Source organism: Parus major, chromosome 12, assembly GCF_001522545.3.
Source record: "Parus major isolate Abel chromosome 12, Parus_major1.1, whole genome shotgun sequence".
Classification (NCBI taxonomy): Eukaryota; Metazoa; Chordata; class Aves; order Passeriformes; family Paridae; genus Parus; species Parus major.
The window spans coordinates 18,135,876-18,160,634 of NC_031781.1; the positions used below are offsets into that span (position 1 = coordinate 18,135,876).

The window sequence follows — 24,759 nt, forward strand, 5'->3', positions numbered from 1 at the left end:
AAAAAATTAATATGCAGAAAACATTAAAAAATATTATTAATTATATTAATAATAATAACTATATTAATAATTATTGTTAACATATTAATATATTAAATATATAACTATACGAAATATAATGAATATTTTAATATTTATTATTAATAATCGATCTTTATTGTTATTAATAAGAAGAATTAAAGATAAATAATAGTGATAATGATAATGATAATGATAATGATAATGATAATGATAATGATAATGATAATGATAATGATAATGATAATAATAAAATAAAAGTAAAAATAAAAGTAAAAATAAAAATAAAAATAAAAATAAAAATAAAAATAAATTAATAATAATAATAATAATAATAATAATAATAATAATAAAATTAATAGTATTGTGGTTGGCACTTGTTTGTGACAGAAAATGTGGTTGTCACAGGATTTGAGCTCCCAGAGTCATTTCCAGCCCCTCAGGATGATTTAGGCCATGGTTATCATGCCTACATTACAAAAATAAACCTCTTGGGGTTGGGAGGTGTTTTTTCATCCCTATCTGCAAGAGGAAATCTTGTGATTGCCACAAAGAATTGCTTGTGGAGCGTGGATGGGAAGGCAGCTCTGGGACAAGGAGGGGAAATAGGGATGGATGAGTCCTGTGGGGCTGGATGGATGGAAATGTCTGGGATAGCTCTGACTGCTGCTGGCACAGCTGGGCCCTGTGTAAAGCACTCCTTTCATTGCTCTTGTGATATTCAGAGCCCACAGTTTTCCCACTTTTAGCTCCAAAACCAATCAAAATCACAGGCTGACCACACATTTCCCAGGAGACTGAATTATAGTCCTGAACCAGCCAGTCATAATGTGAATGGAGTATTTTTATTTATCTGATGTTTTTCACCCTCCCAAGCACCCCTTTTCTCAATTACTCCATTCATAGTTAGGATTAAACTCTTAGAAAAAATATTAAAAATTAAAAGCAATGTTTAATTGTGATGGAATTACACAGTTCCAGGAACTGGAGGAGCAGCCCCACATGCACCATGTGAGGATTTATGTCAATAATTGCTCTGGTTCCTGGCACAGTTATCACAATCAACATCCAAAGGCAGATTAGGCTCTCTAAGGTTTCTCTTGCAGGAGGTGAGAGGGGAAAAAGAGGGAAAATTTGAGTGTGGAGGCAGAGATCAGGCACAGAGGGGACCTGCATCCCCCCTTTCCCTGGGTCTCTGCTTTCCTTGTGTGCCAAGCTCACCCAGAGGTGACAATTCTTGTCCTATGGGTCAGACACTGCCAAAATTCCCACCTGGTGTGCAGCAGGGGGAAAATTTATAAACTTTATCTTGATGTATTTGATTTTCAGACCCTTGTAGAATTTTAGTAATAGCACTTTTTCCTTTTCTGTGTAGCATAACCAATATTTTGTCCTGTGTTCAATATTAATATCTGCTTTATTGTTCTATTCTAATTACAATCTCATTATTAAAGGGCCCTATATTTTCCTGTGACAGATATTGCATCTCATTGCTAGTGGATCCCGGTTATTCTATGCTTATTGTTATTAATAATTTGTAGCAATTGGATTGGAATTAGACTATTACTTTGCTAAATCACTTTTGCTGCTAATTAAGGCACTGTGTGTGACATTGTTTAGCTCCAAACATCGTCGTCCTGCTTTTCAGCCTGCTCTAATTACCTGTAACTCATTCATTTCAACTCAGAAATCAGGGCTTTTAATCAAACTCCTTCGAGCTTTGCCGTGATGGGAGCTGCTCTTGGTGGGAATGAAAAGTTCTCATGGACAAAGATATTTGTAATGACAAATGCACCTTTCACTGCAGCCCTGGAGCTCCTTAGAAATAGAGTAATTGTTCTCAATGCTTCCAAACACAATAGAAGCAGGAAGGTTCTGAGGGAAAAGTGAAAGATGCCTGAAAAATTCCAACTCTTCAAGGTATCAGCAAGGAAATGGCTGTAGCTTTAAATTGTCTTCTCTCCACAAAACATCTGTGAGATCTGTCACGCTGTTTCCTGGGGTAATATCTCCTCTGAGGAAGCAGCATCACTTTGTTATTTGCCTGGGAGCTTTACTCACTTTGGCTACCAAATAAACAGAAGAGACACAAAGGTCGTGCTGGAGTCAGGAGTGAAAACTCACATTAATGGCCAGGGGGGTTCCTGGTGTTAGCAGGACTTCCTCAGTGACACAACCTCTGACATGTCCTGAATATCTCAGCAGCTTGAGGAAAAGCAGAAAAAAGGGTTTATTCCTGTGCAATTCTTTCCTCAGCCATTTCAGGGGGGTGTAAAAAAGGGGCATGTATTTGTGCTGGAGCTGTTCTGTGAACAAACCTGGGCACACATCCAGCAGCTGGGCCTTTCTTTTGCCATGGAATCACGGCGTGATGGAATGGTTTGGGTAGGGAGGGGTCTAAAAGCTCATCCCATCCCACCCAGCCATGGCAGGGACACCTCCCACTGTCCCAGGTGCTCCAGCCCCAGTGTCCAGCCTGGCCTTGGGCACTGCCAGGGATCCAGGGACAATCACAGCTGTGCCTGGTCCTCAGCACCTCCTGCTCCAACAGCATCCCTGCTCTGACAGGGAGGAAAGCTGTGAGGCAGGCAGGGATTCAGGCACCGCTCCAGCATCATTCCAAAGCCAATGGAAGGTTATTTCCACGGGAGGCTATTTCTGTGCATTGATCTCAGTCTGGGTGGATTGTTTGCCACCGGATTTCCTTAAAAGCAGGTGCTAAGTTCTCAAAGTTATCATTTGGGAGAATTGCCTGGGAAGCAGCAACCTGCTAGAACATCTAGCACATTGTCCCTTGGGATTGGCTTCTCCTTTGTGGAATTGTTGGCTGCCCTCAGGGTTAGTTTTGTTTCACTGTCCAGCAGGTACCAGGCTGCCACTCTTCCCTCCCAAACCTTGGCATTGTCTCTATCTCAGTGCCCTGAGCTCACCCTGGAAAATTTCGAGTACCTTGGAGTAAAATCTATCCAAACTTTGGCTCTCGTGCCCTTTCCACCCAGCCCCAATGTGATTTATGGAATGCAATTTCTTCATCCTCTAACATTGTCTCACTTCATACACTTATGCCAAATTGTTTTTGATGATTTACTGCTTTTCCTACAGCTCATAAAAAAATGGGTATCAATACAATGTCAACAAAACTGTAGGGGTTAATCTCTAGTAACTTACTGAGCATTAATCAAATTCATATTTCAGCCACATTAGTCTACAGCTGCTAAAATCACTGATGGTGTAACACAACTTAAATCAGAATACAATGTGATACCTCCAGCTGCTGTTTCTATTTAGATTTATTGTGGTTTACACTGAATATGGTAGAAATAAAAGACTTTTCTCTGTGTCTTCCTTGTACATTTGTGAGTTTGCAAAACACAAATAGTTTGCTCTAGGCCAGAGAAAATGTAACCATTTATGCAATAGATATTGAATTCATATTTGCCTGACAAGTGACCTTATCAGCTATAACTTGTCATCTCCTAATTAGTCTACATTTATTTTATTCACTCAATTAACCCCCAGCCTCTCCAGGAGATAAGTTGGCGATACACGAAATTATGTGTGTGCTGCAATTAAAATGGTGCTGCACATGTACTCCACAAATTTGCCTTAAAGAAAGGTAAACCTCATTAATATCCCACCAGCCTGACTGCAAATTAAAATGGTTTTATTGCCAGTGATGCCACCGACTTTCAGTGCTCACTGGCAGGGAACAACAATGTCTCTTCTTCAGAGAATCTAATAATAATCACATAAAACTAAGAGTGAGATTCAGAGAGCAGAAATATCCACGTATTATTAAACCTCTCCTTCCCAGAGAAATGCCCAAGTTCTTCATTTAAAAAGAATTTACAGATTAAGAATGACCTGAAAGGTGAGCACCTAGAATTTGTATGGAAAAGAACAAAATCCCATGAACAGAATTTCTATGAACAGAATCCAGCTTAATTCATATTTTGTGCCTTGAAATAATTTGGGTTAAGAGTTTTGGATAAAAGCTGAACCGCATGATCAACAGAAATCCATGCAAACTTTAAGGAAAACAAACCTGAATCAAGATTTCTGTTCCAGTTTGATGTGTAAAATGCTTATGCATATTTTATTTATGTGCTAATTTATATGAGAAATCGAGACAAGAGAACTGTTGTCAGCTCGAAGGTGGATGCCCACTGCAAGTCAAAATAATCAAACCAACATTTATTGTATTGCACTGACATTTTACCCAAATGTCTGCATAGTTTTCAAGTTATTAGGGATGTGAAAACACAAACACACAGAAAATGAATGTGGTGAAATAGGACGTGCTGTAAATTCAGTCAGATGCAATTATTGAGGAGAGGCAACATGGAACACCCTGTCTCTTCTCTTTAAAACTCTGCAGTGTAAATCTCCTGAAATCAGAGCTGAACCCATCCCTGATTGTGTCATTCCCCAGAACCATGGCCTTGAGCAGATTTGTCACAGCTCTGCTGGGGATGCTGCACCTGCTGAACCATCAGCCAGGAGGACACAGCTCCCCAGGGACCACAAGCCAAGGAAACGTGTCCCCAGCCTTGTGGGACAAGTTCTGCTGGAGGAGGGTGGCACCCAGCTGTGACAGATGGCAGGAACAGGGCAGCTCCTCACGCACCTCTGGGCTGTGATCAGGGTTTAATCCTTAGGGAAGGACAGGCTCTTCAGCTCTGAAATCCCTTGGAAATCTGGGGAAAAGGGAAGTGCTGGCTGCCCATCCCTGGAAGTGCCCAAGGTCGGGTTGGATGGGCCTTGGAGCAGCCTGGGATGGTGGAAGGTCCCATGGCAGGGAGGTGGGACCGAGTCCCCTTCCATCCCAAACCATTCTGTGTTCATTGATTCTGTGATCCAGCCTGAATTCAACACTTGCCCTCTTGTCTTCACATCCTGAAATTCTCCACCACCTCTGTATCTCTTGATTTATTTTGATTTATAATCTCATCTGTATATTATTTTCACTTTTTGGATTTCATCTTTGCATTTCTGTTTTGTCTTTGCATTTATTCCACATTGCAGTGTATACATTTATTTCATTTATCACACATTACAGTGTATTGCACATCACTGCTGGCCTTACCCCCACCATTTAAACACTCTGCCCCAGCTCAAGTGATGAGAAGCAGCCCCTACATCCTCCTTTCTTTGGCATCAAAACACTTTCCTGGTTTTTTTTATCCCCAATCTGCTGCAGTTTGAATTCCACCACTGGCAGAGATGAGATGACTAATCCAATTTCCCTCTATGCAGAGAGTCCTCTTGCCTTTCTCTCTGCACTTCTACTTTTTCCCTGAATAGCCGTCATTTAATGCCCCGTTATCTTGGATGGCACTCATTTAGTGGTTTATTAAGCAGTAATTCAGCAGCCTGTTATCAGTTCCTACTAGAGCTGGGGAAAATATGCCAGCCAAGTATGTGAGATTTCCGCAGAATTACAGCGGTTTTGTGATTTTTGGATTAGAGAAAAATTACCCCAAAGTAATAGATATGAAATGTTTTCTCTGCATTTCATTATTGGCCCGGTGCTAAAGCTCCCATCAAGCCATTCTGGCTGTGGATTGTCTGATTTTTATTTCTGTTTTCAACCCAAGCAGCAAAATTCTACAAAATCAGAGAGAGCTCAATGGACTGAGAAGTCCTAAACCTGGACTCACTTTTTCTCCCACACTCATGTCCTTTCTGGTTTCCAGGTGGGAAAAAGACATAAATTAGTTTTTTTTAGAGCTTGTTAAAAACCAGGGAGTTGAAGTGAAATAATGGGCAAGGGTAGAAACCGAAGTGTGGAGGGATCAATGTAAATCCCAGCTGGAAAAAAATGGGTTTGTGAAATAATTTTGATGATAGAATAAGTAAAGGCTAAAGGAAATTACAGCTTATAAAAGTTGATGAAAACAGTATATTTTTTTATAATAAATCATTCCTGTTTCCTAAAATGACTGGATTTTAACAAATAATGAAAGTAGAGATAAAAGAGAGGAGGTAAGAAGGTGATGAGGCAGCTAAACTGGCACTGGCCATGGAACAGCTGCCAGAGTTATGGAATTTTTCATATCTGCTTATGAAAAGCATTTCAGGTTCTGGATTCCCTCTGGGAACTCTCACAGGAGATACAGGAGGACAAATGGTGCAAACTCTTCCCTTGGCCTGGCATTCCATGCTCTGCAGGCTCCGCTCCAGGGCTGGGAAGGGTTAACTGGGACACCTCAAACCCCAGTTTTGGGCTGCTGAGGTTTCTGTGCACCTTTAAAATGGTGTCAAACAGCATTAGCAGAGGAAAGGCAGTGTTCTAAATGGGATAGTTTCCAGTTTTCCCTGGATTTTCAGCCTGCTGACATGGCCAGATCATTTCCACCTCACGTGTCCATGGCTTGGAGCCCTCCTGCTTCCCTTTCCATCTCTGCTCCGAGGCAGAATTTCAGAGCAGCCCTATCAGCCTGCATTTCCCCCCTCTTTTCAGCTGGGTTTTGTTTCGTTGTTTATGCTGTCATTTCTTTTTTCTTTTATTTGGAGAAGACATCAGGTAAAGGTCATTTTCTCTTGAATGGAAAAGCACAATAATTTTGACAGTGAGACATTCCCAGCTTGCTCTACATCAGAAATGTTGGCATTAGCTCCTTTAAAACAGAGAGTAGGGACAGAAATTACCTGAGCAGCTCAATGGCTGGCAGTCATTTCCCAAAAAAAAAGAGCATTTGGAAAGTTATGCTTGTGGCATCTACAAAAGTCCAGGGTGCCATTACTGGAAGGATTTTAACTTCATTTGTGTTTTCTCAGAAAAAAAAAAAGAGAGAGAGATTATCATGAAGGTATTAAACAACCACAAAAGATGATGGCTTCAAATAGTGTCTTTTGGCTGATCCATAATCATTTGCTTTGGCAATTTTATTGGGGAACATTAAGGCTGATCACTAACTCTGTGTTCCTAATTATTTCTGAAGTATTGTGCTGTTTTCTGTGCTGAAATGTGGAACGAGCAGAGCAGTGGGCTGCTTGGGATTGCAATGTTCTAACTGGTTTTTAATCAATGAGTGATAATGAGAGCTTGTGTTTTGACTTTCCCTTCTTAATTGCCAGTAATAAAGCAGATCCTCATTGATGATATTTAGCAGAGTTCAGTTTCATTCATCTCTGTTTATTCTGTTTATTTTGAAAGTGCCTGGGAGCTTTCAGCACGCTAGACACAATAACAGAATATACAATGCTAATTATATTTTCCTTGCCTGATATTTTCCACAAGAGAGGAAGATGCTGACTTTTCCTGGGGAGTGATTTCACCTCCCTGTTTTCAGCAGGTTTCTGGAATGCAGGAGGGGTCAAAGGATAAAACCAAGTCCTGTGAAATCCCAACCACATTTTGCTGTTTAAATCTCTATTTCCCTCCTGCTGCTCACGATAGTTGAGGTTTTTTTGTTTTGTTGAGTTTTTTTTTTTTTTTTGTCAGGATGCCAAAATAAGAATTAAATATAAATATTCTCAAGATGAGGCACATATGCAGGTGCTGCTGGCCAGGAAAATTTATCTTACCTAAACAGCCACAACAAAGCTACACGAGGATTCATCTATCTCAGGTGGATCTCCACTGGCCAACTGTCAGTTTTGCAACCTGATTTTTGGTTAAGAGAAACCATTTTTTTCCTAAAAATTTAAGTTCCAAATTTAGTTTTGGTCCTTCAAATGGATGCCAGTACAGGGATGACAAATGCATGCAAACAGTCAGTCAAGACAATAAATATTTTGATAATATCCTGCCTGAATAATCTAATTTAAATCAGGACCTGCCTTAGGTTTAAAATGCTTTAAATATCCCTTACATTCCTCTTCAATTATATGTAAGAAAATAAAGAGTTTTTTAATCTTGCCTGGATCATTGCTTGAGATGATTTATATCCCAAGATTTTCTTCCTGAGTTATCAATCATCTGAAAGCAAGAAGTAGGTGGCAGCCTGAAATTTCTATATCAGATCTTTCTGTGTCCTGAGGAATTTTTTTTGCCGTGGCAGTAATTTGGGCTACAAAAATAAATGTTCTCTACATGTTTTTTCTATTATCTTCACGATCTCAATTATTTCTAAGTGTTATAAACCTTGTTATCTGCATATAAAATCATGGCTGATGTCAGGGTCTTACAGCTAATTCCTGACTGGTTTAATTCATGCCTCTTACTTAAGCCCTAGTGAGAAAAACAAGCATCTGGGAAGGAGCCATTTTGTTCCAGTTATTCAAAATAAATAAACTAAATTTAAATAACTTGTACAAGGAGCTTAAACACCCACCTGCATTATAGTGCTGTAGAATGGAGATTGTATCTGGATTTTTACAAGGTCTGGGATTCTCAGTGCTGCAGAACCAAAACACAACTTCACATTACAGCAATTTTCCTGTTGAGCATAAGTGGGAATTACCAAGTGTGGCCTCTGGAAACAAAGAGGAATCACTGCTTGCTTTAGTAAATTCAAACTATTTTCAAACCAGCCCTTTCCATGATTTCTCTGCATTCCAGTGTGGCTGGATCTCTGAGTGCAGCAATTCTCCTTTGTCCCCCTCTGTCTCCAGAGTCACTGGGTGGGAGCAAAGGGTTGAAAAGACTCAAATGGACCTGAAATTTCTCCAATTTATTTTTTTTCCCTCATTTTCTTGTAAGCAGAACTGCAGTTTCTCATGTTGTTATGTGCTTTTTTGAGTCATAGTTTCACTCTCTTCCCTCTATCAAGATCACATTGATGAGACACTGACAGGGCATTTATCAATAAAATTTGGGAGTCATCACACAAAATTCCAATGACAAAAATCATCTGAGCTTAATCAGTCCTCATCCTCTAAGAGAGCAAAACAGTTACATTTTAAACAGAGAAAAGTTAGAAACAAAGTGCTGGCTTTATTTAAGTGGCAGGATATTAAATGATATAAGTGTTATCTTTTCCTGTGGTATAAATTATTGAATTAAGCCTTCAGTCAGTCTGGCAGCAGTGCCAAATGAATATTACAGGATTACAATGCAGCAAACAGAATCTGTCACTGAATCTGGGGCTCCCTTCGAACTGAAATTACAGTGAACAAAATGCTAGGTTGGAAAAGGTTCATTATTATTTATTCATCTTGCCTAGTAACACAAAAAAACTAATGAAATTTCATTGAGAAGGGGGCACGTCAGGATTGGTATCCATCAGAAAAGCTCATCCCTCCAACTTCATCAAGGATATTTGTCTCCATAATTAGATGTCTGTTCCACGAGAGTTCTCCATCTGAAGGACGTGCCCAAGTTCATGGCATGAAACAAATCACCCACACTAATGAAAAGGTGATTTTCACCTCTTATTTCACCTGTCTACATCTCTCACAATAGCACAAAGTCTTCAGGAAATCTTTTCATAAAGCCAAAATATGTCAGGCCCAGGTAGGAATTTTAGCACTGTGCCTCACATGTTTGTTTATTTTTCAGTAAAATATTCCATTATTAATATAGGTGACACATTGTGTATTTATAGCCCCTCTCCTGGAGCACCTTTCCACACATCCCCACAATGAATTGTTCATAAATCTGTGCTCATCTCCAGCTGAAAGCTTAAATCAGTGCAGCTCCACTGAATGCTCTCCCCAACCCATCCATTAGGAGCAATTTTCCTTCTCTGCAACTTGAACTCCTGGTCTGGAATCTTTAGGGAATATTTGGGGGTTTGTATGGAACACGGTGTCCTGTAAATCTGAGGTTTGATTGCTGTACTCGGGGTGATACCAGGAGAAAACATCATATTTTGGCATTTAGGGATCCATCCTAAATTATTTTGGGATTAGAATGTGTGTATCTGTAATATATATATACAGTATATTTGCTGCTACCTAAATATATTCCTGGAAAGTGTTGAAGAAATACAGTTTATTATAGAACTTTAAAAAAAAATGTTAGGAGTATCACATTTTGACAAAATCTTTTGTCACTATATATATATTTAATTGAAAAAGGCTCATAGTTCTCATGCCTATGGCAGTTTTTACATAATACTTCCTTAATTATCACCTGTGATATATTACACCCTAATTTTCTCTGCTAGGTTCTGACAATAACGGTTATATTAGGAATTAAATCCATATTTTATAGCTTGATTGTTTGTTTTCACACCCAAGGAAAATGTGCAGTCAGTCCATAACCTGAGAATGTTGTTTGCCACATCAGCCTCAGCTGCCCCACCACAGAGATCCTGTTTAAATAACAGGAAAAATATTGGAATATCTGACTCATTTCTCGAGGAACAAAATTGACAGGATGCAGAATCAACTTACTGAAAACATTTCAATTTTTTGTGTCATTTAAGGCTGGAGGAGCCCTGATTAAATAGAAGTTGTATCTCCAAACTCAAATCAAGAGTGGGGTTCTCTGAGTGAGCCAGAGGCAACTTCCATCCATCACACCTGGGAATTTTCCCACTGTTTCCCAGATGGAATGGCCTCAGGTTGAGACAGGGGAGGTTTAGATTGGATATTAGAGGAAATGTCTTTATGGAAAGGGTTCTGGAGGATTGGAACAGGCTGCCCAGGGCATCACCAGCATTGGAAGTGTCCAAAAAAAGTGTGGATGTGGCACTTGGGGACATGGTTGAGTGGTGATGGTGCTGGGGTGGATGGATTTGTTGCTTTGGAAGTCTTTTCCAGCTCGAGGAATCCATGGTTCTGTAAGAGGGATGCCTTGCACTCTTGGCTGTCATTTTAAAGAGTTTCATTTAAAAGCCCTGGGCTTGAGTGCCAAATTTCCCATCATTACTGAGAGTTCTTCTGACTTCAGCAGTGTCAGGACTTCCCCCCATGTGCCTCATCACTGCCTCCCCTTCTCCCAACATCACAGGAAATAAATGTCTCCCTGGTTTGGTGTCTGCTGACAGAGACACGGTGGAATTCCACCAGTGCTCCCAATTTGACTCTTTCAATAGAAGCTGAGACTTGAAAGGAGCCCAGTGTCCCCGGAGCTGTGTCCATCAACATCTGAAGGGAGAAAACACAGAAGTTGAAGGCCCTTTGGGAAAATCCTACAGGTCTTATGTTGCTTCTTCCTGCTCAGTCCTGTAAGATCTAATCTGCTTTTCTCTGTGCTGCTGCTTCTCTCCCAGAGAGCTGGTGGTGCTGGGAGGGAGAGGCAATCCTGCCTGTGCTCCTGACAACTCTTTTTTCTTCCCACAGAACATTTTCATGGCCATTTTTCTGCTTCATCTTTTCCCATCTTCTCTCCCAGTGTAAAAATCTGACTCCTTGAAGGGATGTGTGTTGCTTTAGGTTGTACCAAGCAGTGCCTCATCCATTACATCTCGTTTTGCATCTGTCAGGCTCCTTTTAAAGTCCTTGAGCTCCCTGGTCCAGGCCTTTGAGGAAGGAAATAATAATTTCAAAAAGATTCAATCAAAAACTCCAGTGCTCTTTGCAGGGAAACACTCCGTGGCATTTAAAAATCTGAGGACCCCATAAACTCCCCGTCTTCCAATTAAAAATTACCCATGTCCTCAACTGAAAAATCAAATAGATTTTGAATAAGTTGGATTTTTCACGATTTTTCTGCTGTCATTAGAAGGGGGAATGGTCTAATTCACCTGTCCCATCCCTTTTGCTGGAGCTGACAGGTGTTTTACTATCACACTGATTTAAAAGACGCCTCTTAATCAGGTGTCAGCTTTGGCCCATAAAGTCATATTAATGTTTTGGATCAGATATGAAGCTCTATCTAAGGCACATTAAGAAAGATTCATTAGGAACTCACTACCCCTGGAATTTACAGCCTTCCTGGAACTTAATAGCCTGGATAAATTCCTTCTTATCTGGTTTGCTTATGTGAATTATGACAGTTTTGCATTTAGAAGCTTCTCCTTATGATCTTCCATAAAGATTTGCTGATATGGTCCATCCAGAACCATGGAATGGTTTGGGTTGGAAGGGACATTAAAACTCATCCAGTTTCACCCCACAGGGACACCTTCCACTATCTCAGGTTGATCCAAATCTTGTCCAGCCTGGCCTTGGACATTTCCAGGGATTGGCAGCCACAGTTTCTCTGTGCTCCCAGCCCACCAGAACTCTCCATTCCTGCTCCTGGAGCAGTGAATCCTCTGGAGTTTGGCTCCTTGGAGCTGATTCTCCCTGGAAAACCTCAACTCTTTCTCTGCAGATAGATCACAATATTTCTGGGACACTAAGTTTCACCAAAGAAATTTTATCTGATATCACTGAGCAGCTTGGAGTGATGGTAATTCCAATTGCACTTTGCAAAAAATCCTAATGGGAAGGAAGATCTGTGTAGGAAAGGGATAAAAGTCAGCTAATTTACAATATTGGCCTATGGAGTTATCCCTACTCACACTACAGACTGAGCCTGGGCAGGCTAACCTGCTCTGGGCATGTTCTCCTCTGCATTTCCAGCAGGGCAGAGACCTCACAAGGAGCTGAATTAGAAGCCAACCAGAGTCAGAAACCAGAAAGAACAGGGGCCAGGATTTGGCTGGAAATTAAATTGATTAACTGTGAACTCCAGATCTGTACTTCTTTCTCCCTGTCTGGATGAGGCAGAGCATAAATATTTAAATGTTGATGATGGCTGAGTAAAACCTCTTTAACTGTGTTTGACAGGAATATCAGGGTGTGACAAATCCACCCATTGCCCACGGAGCAGTGGCTGGGAAGCACTGGGACACCCCCTGCTTCTTCCATAATTATGGGGAAAACAGGGTTCCTCCTCTTCCATTAGCGCTGTGTTAATCCCTGGATTGGCTGAAGACAATATCATGTAATGAATGAAGGAATGATGATTCATTTTCCTGCTTTAGCTTTGAATTCAGGCTGGCATAATTATGGTTTTTATGGAGATCAAACTGATTTGGCATCATAAAGAACTACATTTTAACTTCTTATCAAACATTCCATAACAAGAGTTTATATTTACTTTCAAGCACTACGCTGAGGATTCACACACAATTTTTATGTATAGAAATGATACATTTAATTAAATATTCATATTCCAATCGGCTTTTTAAAAAAAAAATCTGAAATATTTAAATTTTAACAAAAGCAAACAGCCCCACAAAAACACATTTGTCATGTGTATCTCTGGAGAAATCATGGGGATTGTATAGAACCTGGAGGATGGAGAAGAAATATACGGTCATTCTCTATAGGAAACACAAAAGGATGCATCAGGAAATTAGAAATGACCAGCCTGACCTTTTCTATAAATAAGAGATGGACTCCTAGGACACCATTGGCTCTGTGAGTGCACATCATTTCTCACAAATTTGATGTTATTCTCTGCTGCAGATCAGCCAGCAAGGAAAGGATATTAAAGAGAAAACAAAACAACAGCAAGAAGCTGCCTTTACTAAAATTCATGGGCAGTATTTTTGTGACAGGGACTGTGACATGTCCACTGGAAAGGAGCTGTAAAATATTGTGTCCTTATTCTACACATGAAGGGCTTGCTTAAGGGCATGGGAAGGGGATATAAAATGAAGATATTTAATAATCTGTAAATAACAAATGAGTCTAAATTCCATTTAGGAAAAAACATGGGAAATTAATCCCAGGTTTACCAAAATATTTGCATTTTTATGAGGTGCAGTAGGGGTTTTTATGTACATCAGGTGGTTCACCACTGGCCCAGGCAGGTACAGGGATTTAAAATGCAGAATGATGATCCCTGGGTCATTTTGTGGCTTCAGAAAAACTTCTCCCTGGCAGTTCTGGGGAGGTAATTTAAAGGACTGAGGAAATGAACCCAGAAGGGAAGAAAATTCCTCCCAAAGAAAAGACAAGTCAAAGGGTCAATTGTAGAAACAGTGAAAAAAGAAGTCTTCACTCTTGCCAAGGGACTAAACCCAGAGGAGTGGCAGGACAAGACACAAAGATTATTTAAGCAGACCCAGGCACCATCCCAGAGAGCTGCTCTGCCTTGCCCTCGTGGTTTGCTGAATAAACTGTCCTCTCCCCTGCTCCCCTGAACAAGGAAGGTCCCCATGACATGTGGAAATAACTCTGGTTTGCCTTGCAACCATTTCATTTTGGACATGAAATAGGGGTTGATGATGTAATGCTACTCCTGTTTTAAAAGGATTGAAAAAGAGGAGGAGGAAAAAACCCCAAAACACCAATAAGGAAGCAAACAAAACCCCCATCAACAACCCTAAACCTGAGCCAGTATAGAAAAATATACATAAAGCATACAAAAATAATATCTCAGGGGGTGGGAAGGGTTAGAGGAGAAAGTGAATGATTCCCTTAGACCAGGGAACACCAAACACAGAACCACAATTCCACAATTCCATCTTTTCCTGCTGCCAGTCCTGATCCCCAGCACAAGGATGGGCACATTTAGCAGTTGGCCAGAGAGCTTCCATGGGAAATATGCAAAGAAGCTTCACTGTCACCTGCAAAATAAATCAGCAGCACCTGAGCTCTGCGATTTTATTATCAATCAGCCTTGAAATATTTCCTCCTTAATAGTCCAATGTCTGGAGGTGGATTCTCTGCTGAATATAATAGCAGACCTTAACTCGCAGCTGAAAGCAAAGGACTCCAAAGGACAATTTTATGTGGAAGGACACGCTAAAGACATCTAATCTTAAATTATTGTTTTTCTTTCACAGGGGAAGAAACCCTTCATGGGCCTATTTTTATCCAAGAGCCATATGATATCACTTATTCCATGGGCTCAGCAAATCCAGAGATCCTCCTGAACTGCACAGCTAAAGGATATCCACTGCCATACTACAGGTGAAGTCAACCTTGGGGAAATACTGTCTCACTGTGACTCTTTGAGTTGTGTTTTAATCACTGCAACACCAGAAATAAACACCCCAAAATTTATTGAGTGCTCACAGCAAGAATATGCAAAGTTTAGAGTAAATTTGAGGAACGAAGGAAAAATATTTTCGCTTCTTTGCTGTAAAGAAAATTAACACAGGAAAAGAAAATAATTAAAAATCATCCCCAAAGTATTTAAAAATATACAGAATTAATTCTGAATCCACAGAACAGCTGTGAAAAAAATGGGAAAATGGAAGCACTGAGCATCTGTACTTGATAAAACTTTCCATACACTAATAAATGCTTGGAAAGCAGAAGAGCAGTATCCTTCCCCTTTTCTAATTCCAGCATTTCATGTGCATATTTGTGGTGTTTGTTTAGAGAAACAGCTCCAGTACCTTACAAGAGTCACTTAATAAATCCTTGGTACAGAGGATTCTTTGTTTATTTGGTAACTATGGTATCATCATTTACAATATAATATAAACTTATTATATTGCCCCAAGGATCTGGAAATCCAAGTTGGACAAGAGGAAAACTGGGAATCTAGGGAAAAAAAGAAATAAAAAAAAAAAGACTTTGTGCTTTCTTCAGAAAATAATGGGGAAATAATGGTTGAGGTGAAGGAAAATTATATACAAAAATTAAATCATTCATGCAAGACATGAAACAAAATTGTCCTACCAAATTCTTAGGGAATATTTATGGAAGAGATTTTAACTGCTCCCACCACAGCCTTCCCTGGAAAGAACCTGGTTATCAGCTTGGATTTTGGACTTCATGGCTTGATTTGTCCCCAGACATTGTGTTATGAAAGGAACCCTTAATTTATTTTATTTCCTTTATGAAAAGAACCCTTAATTTCCTTTTCACAGAATAACTTCTCCTCCTACGAGTAGAAACCTTCACGTATTTCCCAACCCATTTGTTCTCCCTGTTCTCAACATGAACATCAACAGGTTCAGGCCATGAATTTCAAGTCTTATCAGATCATCCACCCTTCTGTTTCATATTTAATCAACTTCCTAGAAAATTCCTGGGCTCTTGTATCCCCCCATGGATTCCTCACACCCACAAAGAGCAGAGACAGCAGCTTCTACCAGGCAGGAGAGCTGGGAGGTCTCCTCCATCCCATATTTAATATCCATATTTTTGACCTTAATTTTTTCTACTCACCCATTAATTAAATCCTCTGGGTTTTTTTCACCATTCCCATTTTTTTGCAAAGCCTCAGTGGCTCCAGGGACATGAGATCAACATCTGGGGATGGATCCTAGAGCCCTGAGGTCAATTAAAAGTTATCAGACAATCACTGCTGCAATTACACCACGATTTGGAGGGAACAGGGAGCTTTTCACTTTGCTTTGATTTCACCACAGCTAATGCTGGCTTTGTCAGATAAGGATTGAGCCCATATTATTTAAAGTTCCAACAATTTTAGATAAATCAAGCCCAGTATGAAATTTTAATCATCTCTTTTGCTGAGTGATGGCAAAGAGCAGCAAGGACTGCTGGAGGTTTCTCTTTGATTCAGAAATACAGAGCCACTCCAAGAGGAAGAAACTTAGATATGAGTCATTTTGCTATTTAGCATTTTTTTTACATCAAAAAATATGCTGGTAAATGTCTTTTCTTGAAATAAAAAAAAAATGCTTAGCATTTCCAAAAAGTTTTATTTTACTAAGTACTCTTTTATTCTTATAGACTTGTCAAATATAGTGATAATTTTTTGCAACTCCCCCTCAAAATATTGTGTGTCTGAGAAGCAGAGTGCAAGAATTGTGTAGAACTGTAGGTGGAAGGGCTGAGTAATAAAAATGAGACACAGTTTTCCCTTTGGAAGTAACAGAGAACACAGATTACACTGGAAATGAAAATATGGATGGAAGCACCTCTGAAACCATTAAGAAATCTATATAAATGTTCTGATAAATATAATTTTATCTCTTATGTCTTTTTTATAAAGTCAAAATTGTCTATAATATTAGGTGTTATTCCAGGTGTTTCCTGGTGTGATGTCATAAATAAACACAACTTTAAATTTGATTTATCATTTTTGGTACTTAAGCTTTTTTGGTTATAGTCTCCAGAGGGTTTATCACCAACTAACTCAAGGAATTTTATGGTTTGTTCCTTTTTTGTTTACTTGCAGCCTATCCATGAACACCCTGCAGTGTTTCCAGCAGTATTTTGACATTTTTTGCTTGATTTCAGGTGTTCTCTTTTCCTGCACTTCCATTCAATATCCAGAGCAATCCCACAGTCCTGCATTTTCATGCAAGCTGGAAATTGAGGGTGTTTTCCCCTCAATAATCTTCTCAGAGAGAAGTCAGTGGAAACAAATAAATAAATCCAAGGGCAGCATAAGCAGCATTCATTAGAAGAACATTTTAATATTTCAGCCCAACACAGAGTGCTTCACTAAAAGGAGATAAAGAGATCCAAATCCAATCCAAATCCAAGCAGCACAAGGATAACTGGAAAGCACAAATGAAAGGGAGGGAGCAGAGCACAAAGTCTACAAGGATTGCAAATGACATCAAATAAGTTATAATAATAATTATAATAATCACTGCATCAAGCTGGAGAACAATTCCCAGTAATCCCAAAAATCCACCCTTGACAAAGAAATTGCAGCCCTGATCTCATGTCCTTGTTCCCTGGAATGCTGCTCCTTGGCTTAGTGCAGATCCTGCCTCAAAACTGGGGTGGGATTAAAAACTCCTTCACCCTCTGCTGTCTTGGTCAAAGGGAAGAGTTTTTAAACTTTGTATTTTCCTCCTGACTGGAAATGCTGTTCATGAATGGGGGTTTTGCAAATCCTTTTCCCAATTACAAGAAAGCCTCAGGTGGCTTGGCAGGACATTTCCATTTGAATGCAAATAATCTAAGAAATATAGAATACAATGAAGTCATAAAAATATTGATATTTTTATTATAGCAGCAGGCTGAAAAGATAATTTATTGGTAATTATTATGTGAGCATATACCTACTCACAGTCCTTGGGCTCCTAGGGAATTGATCAATTTGGCACCAGAATATAGGAAAATTTTTAAAGTTTAGGTTCTGAAACAATTGGTGAAAGAAAAACAATCCAGGATGTAGTTCCTATAATTGAGAAAAAATATTTTCCAATGGTTGCATGAAAAAAATCACAAAAAATACACAGATAATCTCTGCCTTAACGGGCTTATGTTAAAAATTCCCTAAAATAATTATCCAGATTTCTGTGTATTAATACACTGCAGAACACACCAAGTCATTAAATCATTGTCTACCACATGAATTCATTAATTCGTTTCCTTCAGTGATGTAAACATATTAATTAGGGAAAAAGCCCACACCAGGAGCTGAACCCCTGATCTATATGCAAAGTTTAATAATCATTGTACCATGGTGATTAGAATGATTATGGGGATACTGTGAAGAATTCATTTGCAGCAACTAAGCCAACGTCTTCACATTTGTTTGGAAAAACAATTATAGACCTTAATTGGGAGCCATGCAATGATGACAGCAGTTATTTCAGTGATTGATTCTGAAATTAAAGAGAACTGGCAAATTAAATACCAGAATATCTTAGATTAGAAAATGGAAAGCTTGAGACAATTTGGAGCATATGTAAATCCTGAAATACGGCAAAATGCTAACGTTAGTACCCTAAAATAACAGCAGACAATAAACTTACACCAGCTAAAAACATATCAAAAAGGAATCAAGGAGAGGTACAGAAAAATCAGCTGGAATTTGGAGGAAGAACTCCTGACAGTTGAGTGTTGCACCCCAATTTTTCAGTGTGGATGCATCCACGACAGGGGAGACAACAACCCAAAGAAATGATTTCATGCTATTAGAATTTACTCACAGAATTCCACTGATTTCATATTTAATCAGTCATTACCTGTCAAAACAACAAGTGCTCACTTGAAGGTCAGGGCACTCCCTGTACTTGCGGAGATTTCCCTTGGAGCACAGAATTGCATTTTTCAGTCCAGTGTGGAAATCCTCCTGCACCAAACCAGCTCCTGAGCAGTGTGAGTGTGTGAGAGAGGGGACTGACAAAACCCTGTGCTTGTACCCAGGGATAAAGTGTGAGTTTGCTTCCATTTGTTACCTGGGGAAATTGCCCTCACTCTCAGGAACTCTGCAAAAAACACAAACACAACGTTTTTATGCTGTGATCCTTCAGATAATTAACAAGGAGATGATTGCCCTTGGTTTGGGCACTGCCAGGAGCCCAGAGTGAGCCATTGGCAGTTTTTGTGTGAACATTCCATCCCATGGAGGGCTTGGAAACACACCCAGAGATCAACAGAAATTATACAGATATACAGAGAAATTATACAGAATTATACAGAAATTATATTACAGAGCAGAGGTGGCTCTGATGTAAAATCAGGAGAAGAAAGCACCTGGTTTTGTAGTTTTAGGATTACTAACCACCTGAAAAGTGGCATTAACAAACCCCAAACTTGCTGGCCTCAGTGGCTGAGTCCTTTATCCTTCCTTTGGCCCTCACGTGAGCAAGGAAAATTCAACCCTGACGTGACTAATGGCAGAGGCACAAAAATTCCCTTCCTCAACCACATAATAATCATTTTCTTTGAAAGAGAAATTGTATTTTGACATCTGTAAACAGCTGGGTAATGTTGCAGACACAATCCATTTTCTGCTTAGTGGACTAAAGGGGACGAATGATGATTTAAAATAGCAGCGTTCTCATCATTAAATGATCAGTCTCAGACTTGCTGTATAAAAACTTCCCCCTCAGCTTTTGTTCTGCTCTCTGAAGTGCAATCCTTCCTGATCTACATCTCCAAAGCATTTTTGTTGCCAAGTTCATGATTAGTCATTTGCAAGGACTGTAAAGCATATTCAGGTAGCATTGATATTATAAAATATAATGTAGTTGTAGGCAAGGGATAAACCTCCCTCCTGACTGAATGGATAACTTTGTGTGAATAAGTTATAATTACTTTTCGTGGACATTTGGGTGACTAAAGTAAAGATTTTCCAAAGAATATTATTATTGCTACCATTAAGATTGATGTAAGAAGCAGTCATGTGTGAAAAATGATCTAATTTTGTGATATTTAACTACATTTTTATCATTACAGGTATGCTACAGCACACTATTTAAGATAAATATGAATAGGCTCTGTAAATTATAAGCATAATTTGATTTTTTTCCCCTCAAAGGTGGAAGCAAAATGGCACAGATATTGATCTTACCATGAGTTATCACTACAGGTTGGTTGGAGGCAGCTTGGCAATCAATAACCCACATAAAAATCAGGATATTGGAACATACCAGTGTTTGGCCACAAATTCATTTGGAACAATTCTGAGCAGGAAGGCAAAGCTTCAATTTGCATGTAAGTTGGGAAGATCATATTTATTGGAGCATTATTTTCCTATTAATTCTGCACATGGATTGTAATTTATTGGGTAATTTAAAGGATCATTGGGGATTCTGTCCAAAAGGTTTGACTTCCTTCAGCACTGCTTATTCCTAAAAAAAAATAAATGTTCCTAGTAAATATTAATAACAAAACCAGACATCTGATGGCTGCTGCCCTCGGGAGCCAGAATAAAAATCAGGAAATTGAAAGGTCATGGAAGATGAGCACAATTATATTCACTTAATAAAGGTGTTTTCACTCTTTAGGACAGTGGGTTTTTTTGTTATCCCACAGGTAGCTACAGCTGGGGGGGGAAGAATTGTTACAAAAAGTTGGGCTTTGAATTTTCTGTACCTAATGAGGTCTAATTGAGACACAAAAACATTGTTCCCCTAATTGGCACACTGATTTTTTTTTTTCATTTTTTTTTACATTACTACAGAAACACTCTTTTTCCTTACAGTGTGTAAAAGTGTGAGCTACTCTCTGAAATATTTCATAATTCAGCTCCCTCAGGTCGAGCATGTTGTCTGTCTTGAGGTGATTTAAAATTTATTTCATCTTTGCTCCCCGTTTCACTTCTTCACAACTTCACAACCTTTTTCACAAGGTTTGGACACGGTGACCGAGTTCTGTGAATGCCCTGGGGAGGGGGAAAAAACAGCAGTGACAACCAAAAAAACTCCAGATATTCCTTCCAGCCCTTTCTATATTTTTTCAGTCTAAAGCTCAGAGCAGTCTGTTGCTGGGAGAAAGCAATTGTTTGCAAAGCTCATTAATAAAACATGTGACTAAAGCCAACCTTGTGTCACTATTTCAGACACCAGCAAATGGATTAATTATTAATCTTGTTCCATTTCTCATAGCAAACCTCGTGTCACAGGGGTTACACAAAGGAGACATCAGAGGTCAGGCTGGTTCACAGAGTCTCTTTCAGCAGAGCTGATCAAAAAGTGTATCAGTGGTACCTCATTTAATAATGTTTTACCCTGAATTCCTCAAATAGCTTTGATTTCCAAGAGCTGGTCAAATGTAAAAAGAATAAAATTTTGATTCATTATTTTACCACTTTTTCTGCTGAAACATTTTTTCAAGCCAGACTTCCTGTGTGGCATTTTTTTTTCAAGATTTGCAGGTGAAGGTTGTTTAGTGACAGAACAAATTCCATTTTAGAAAGGAGCAAGAATAGACAGCCACCTCAATATCGTCCATGGAGTCTGTAATCCCCAAGGAACCATGGCAGGCCAGGGAGGGAGCTGAGAAAAGACCTAGAGAAAGGGAATATCCTTAATTGAAGGCACAGATGCGGTGTAAAAAAAATAAAATTGAAAAAAAAAAGTGGGGACAGAAAGAAAAAACCAGGAATATCTGTAAAAAAAAAGAAGGCCCTGATGATTATTCAGCATTTTATATCAAGCAGCTCCTTTACTTAAGCTTAATACCTCCACCCAAGCACTTCCCAAAGTTCCAGCAGGGAGCAGATCCCAGAGCTGGGTCTGGTTTGCCCCCAGCTCTCAGCCTGCTCCAGTCCTCCAGCTCTAACAGCACCACAGAATGCTAAATTTATCCCCTAATCAAGCACTACACCATTTTTCCTGTAGTGGTGACAGATATTTACATCCTTCCCCATGGAGAAGAGAGAGGACAGACAAATCAAAGGCTGTTATTTACACTGACAAGCACAAATTTACAGGAAAATGCTTCAATTTAGCAGCATCACTGCAGAACTGGGAGTTTTAAGTTGTCTTACAATAGGGAAAAAATCCCCACAGTACATGGAAAACGTCATAATGACCTGATGAGAATAGTGGAACAAATTACCTTGAAACACTTATTTCACAGTCAACATTTCCTTGTTATTTTCATGTTGCCATCCAATTTAATTCTTTGTTTCAACCAGTACTTCAGGCTATATCTTAAAATCCAGGCAGGCAGGCACGTTGCTGTTATGACACTTTCATTCAACACCTCACAAAATGGGATTCCTCCCTGGACTGGAATGCCTGGAATATTATTGCAATCTCCCTGATAAAGAATTGAATCAAAGTTATTATCCAAGTACCAGGGTTTATGTGTATTTGTCTCTTTACTACAAGGTAACTAACTCTGAGTTGGAGTTGGAATTAATGATACCTCCAGAAACCTATTCAACATGTCAACTTAATATGTGAAAAATACTTTTTTCCTCTGTTCAAGATAGGAAGTTCTCTGAGAAGCAAAATAAATGCGGGACAAGATTAGAAATATGTCTTCAGATTCAGCTGGAGTTTGGTGCTTATCCTCTATTAAAACCAGAGCTGTCAAAGGAAAGCTGCAGGAGGAATATTGTACAGAAGGCAGTGGCATAGATTATTAAAGTTACAAGCTGAAAATGAGAGACAGCGTCAGGGAGAGGGAGCGCGTAAATGCATTAGCAGGATGCAAGGATGGCAGGCCCTTGGCATCCCCGCTTCCTGCACAAGGCTTGTTTTGTCATAAATAAACTTGAAAGGTGCCTATAAATCCTGCACGACTCCTGCTCCCCTGCCAGCAGTACATTCAGAGCAGCCCACGTGTGGTTTGCAGGAGCTGGAGTTGTTGAGGTGGACGTTGTTGTAAAGCTTTGGTGTCAGGCCTTGGCTGCTGCAGCCAGAGCCAGACCAGGAGAGGGTTCTTGTCCAGGCTGGAATCATGGCCTGCCGCCCACAGGGCTTTTCCCCTTCCAGGGCAGCGGTGACATCCAGCACAAGGTCACCAGGAACGCTTTAGCTCAGCCTAAAGGGAGGTCAAAGGCCTGGGAGGTTCATCTTGGAAGTAGGCCTGAGTCAGCTCAAAGGAAGAGATGAGGATGTGAGAGCTTTTCCTTCAGCTTTCACACAGATTAAAATCACAGAAGCAGCAGAGGACACAGTTTTAAGCTGCAGCAGGGGAAGTTTAGGCTGGACAATGGGAAAAAGTTCTTCAGAGAAAGAGTGGTTGGGCATTGGAATGGGCTGCCCAGGGAGGCGGTGGAGTCACCGTCCCTGGAGATGTTTAAGGAAAGGCTGGATGAGGCACTCAGTGCCATGGTGTAGCTCATAAGGTATTGTTAGGTCATAGGTTAGAGGTATTTTCCATCTTTAATCACAGAATCACAAAATCACAGAATTAACAGGGCTGGAAAAGACCTTTGAGATCATCAACTCCAGCCTTTGCCCAGTCTCCCCCTGCTAGTAAACCACATCACAAAATTCCACATTTACTCATTTTTTGAGCACTTCCAAGGGTGGGGACTCCATCATTTCCATGAGCAGCCAGTTCCAAAGCTTGGCCACTCTTTCAGTGATGAATTTTTTCCTGAGGCATTTTTGTTTAAGGCATTTCATGCCTTAAAAAAAAAGAGAAACATAAAACCTGTTAGGGAAAACTGCTTCAGTATGGCTTCAACCAGAACTTTCTCCCAAGGCACACAGGGGATTTGCTTTAATTATTTCCTCAATTTTAAGCAAAAATAACTGTGTGCAAACAACTGGTCTTGAGGGAAATCCCAGTAACAGGCTGCATGAAACAGCCTGTCCAGGCCTGTTACTTGTTCTTTTAGTTCTCAAACATCTATAGCAGAGGCATTAAAGGATATGCAGGAGAAATAAGAAGTGCAATTAAACACTAGAATAAAAAAGGACTCCACAATGAAAAATAATCAAATGAGAACCTAATTCATAATTATTCAGGGCATAAACCCAGAAAATTCAGTATTAATTGAAAGCATCTTTTTGCTTAGGGATCTTAAATTAGATTCTCAGTCAAATATTTCTCCCCTTGATGATAAAAGTCATGATGATTGCAGCTTCCTCAGACCTGAAATTCTAAGAAACAATGACAACAATCTAATTTCATGCCTAGAATTGGTCACTTTGCCCTGAACCACACAGGAGGGCACACACTGGAGCCTTTTAAAGTTTTAAAAGTTTAAAAAATTTTAAAAAATTTTAAAGTTCTCCACAATGCTACAGACCCAGGAAGGATTTCTCCTTTTTGGGCTCCAACCACATTCTCCTGGTTTTCAAAGTGGTGCTTAGGGGTTTTGCTCGGTGCTTGTTCTCAACAGCATTTTCCCAACACTGCCACCCTCACTGCTCTTGGCCAGTGATGTGCTCACAGCAGTGAGAGTGACAGTGCTGGAGCACCTGGAATGAAATCTGCATCTCCCAAGAGCTTCCACGTGCTTTTTGGCAGAGACAGAAGACACGGTTTTGCTGAAATAACAAATTAGAGACAATAATTCCTCCTGGACTGAGCTTTTGCCATTCTGAAACACAAAAATAACAGTCCATCGTTAGCATTTAACCATTTCAGAGAGGAATATATTAAACCAAATCAAACCCATTCAGTGTTTGCTGGATGGTGACAGGCTGAGCTTTAGCAGAGCCCTGTTGGAGAGGCTGACTGGGAGATGCTCAGTCAGCATGAAAACCCACTTTTCATCTGATTACTTCATCGTGTTATTTACCTTTGAGTGCACACAAATTACAGAAACATCACAAAGCAATCCAGCAGCCTCAGGATGTCATAACCCTTTTCACTGGCAGTGTATGCTTTGAA

General features: G+C 39.7%; 1 protein-coding gene across 2 annotated transcripts in view; it reads left to right on the forward strand.

Moving 5' to 3' along the window:
• Positions 1-24,759, forward strand: part of CNTN6 (contactin 6) — a 125,427-nt gene that overhangs the window by 31,426 nt on the left and 69,242 nt on the right. Inside the window, exons 3-4 of one of the 2 annotated variants that reach the window (XM_015641429.3) lie at positions 14,637-14,763; positions 19,997-20,172. In XM_015641429.3, the coding sequence (XP_015496915.1) occupies positions 14,637-14,763; positions 19,997-20,172 (303 nt within the window). The remainder of the gene's footprint in view (positions 1-14,636; positions 14,764-19,996; positions 20,173-24,759) is intronic. The other variant, XM_015641430.3, reaches the window with a different exon arrangement.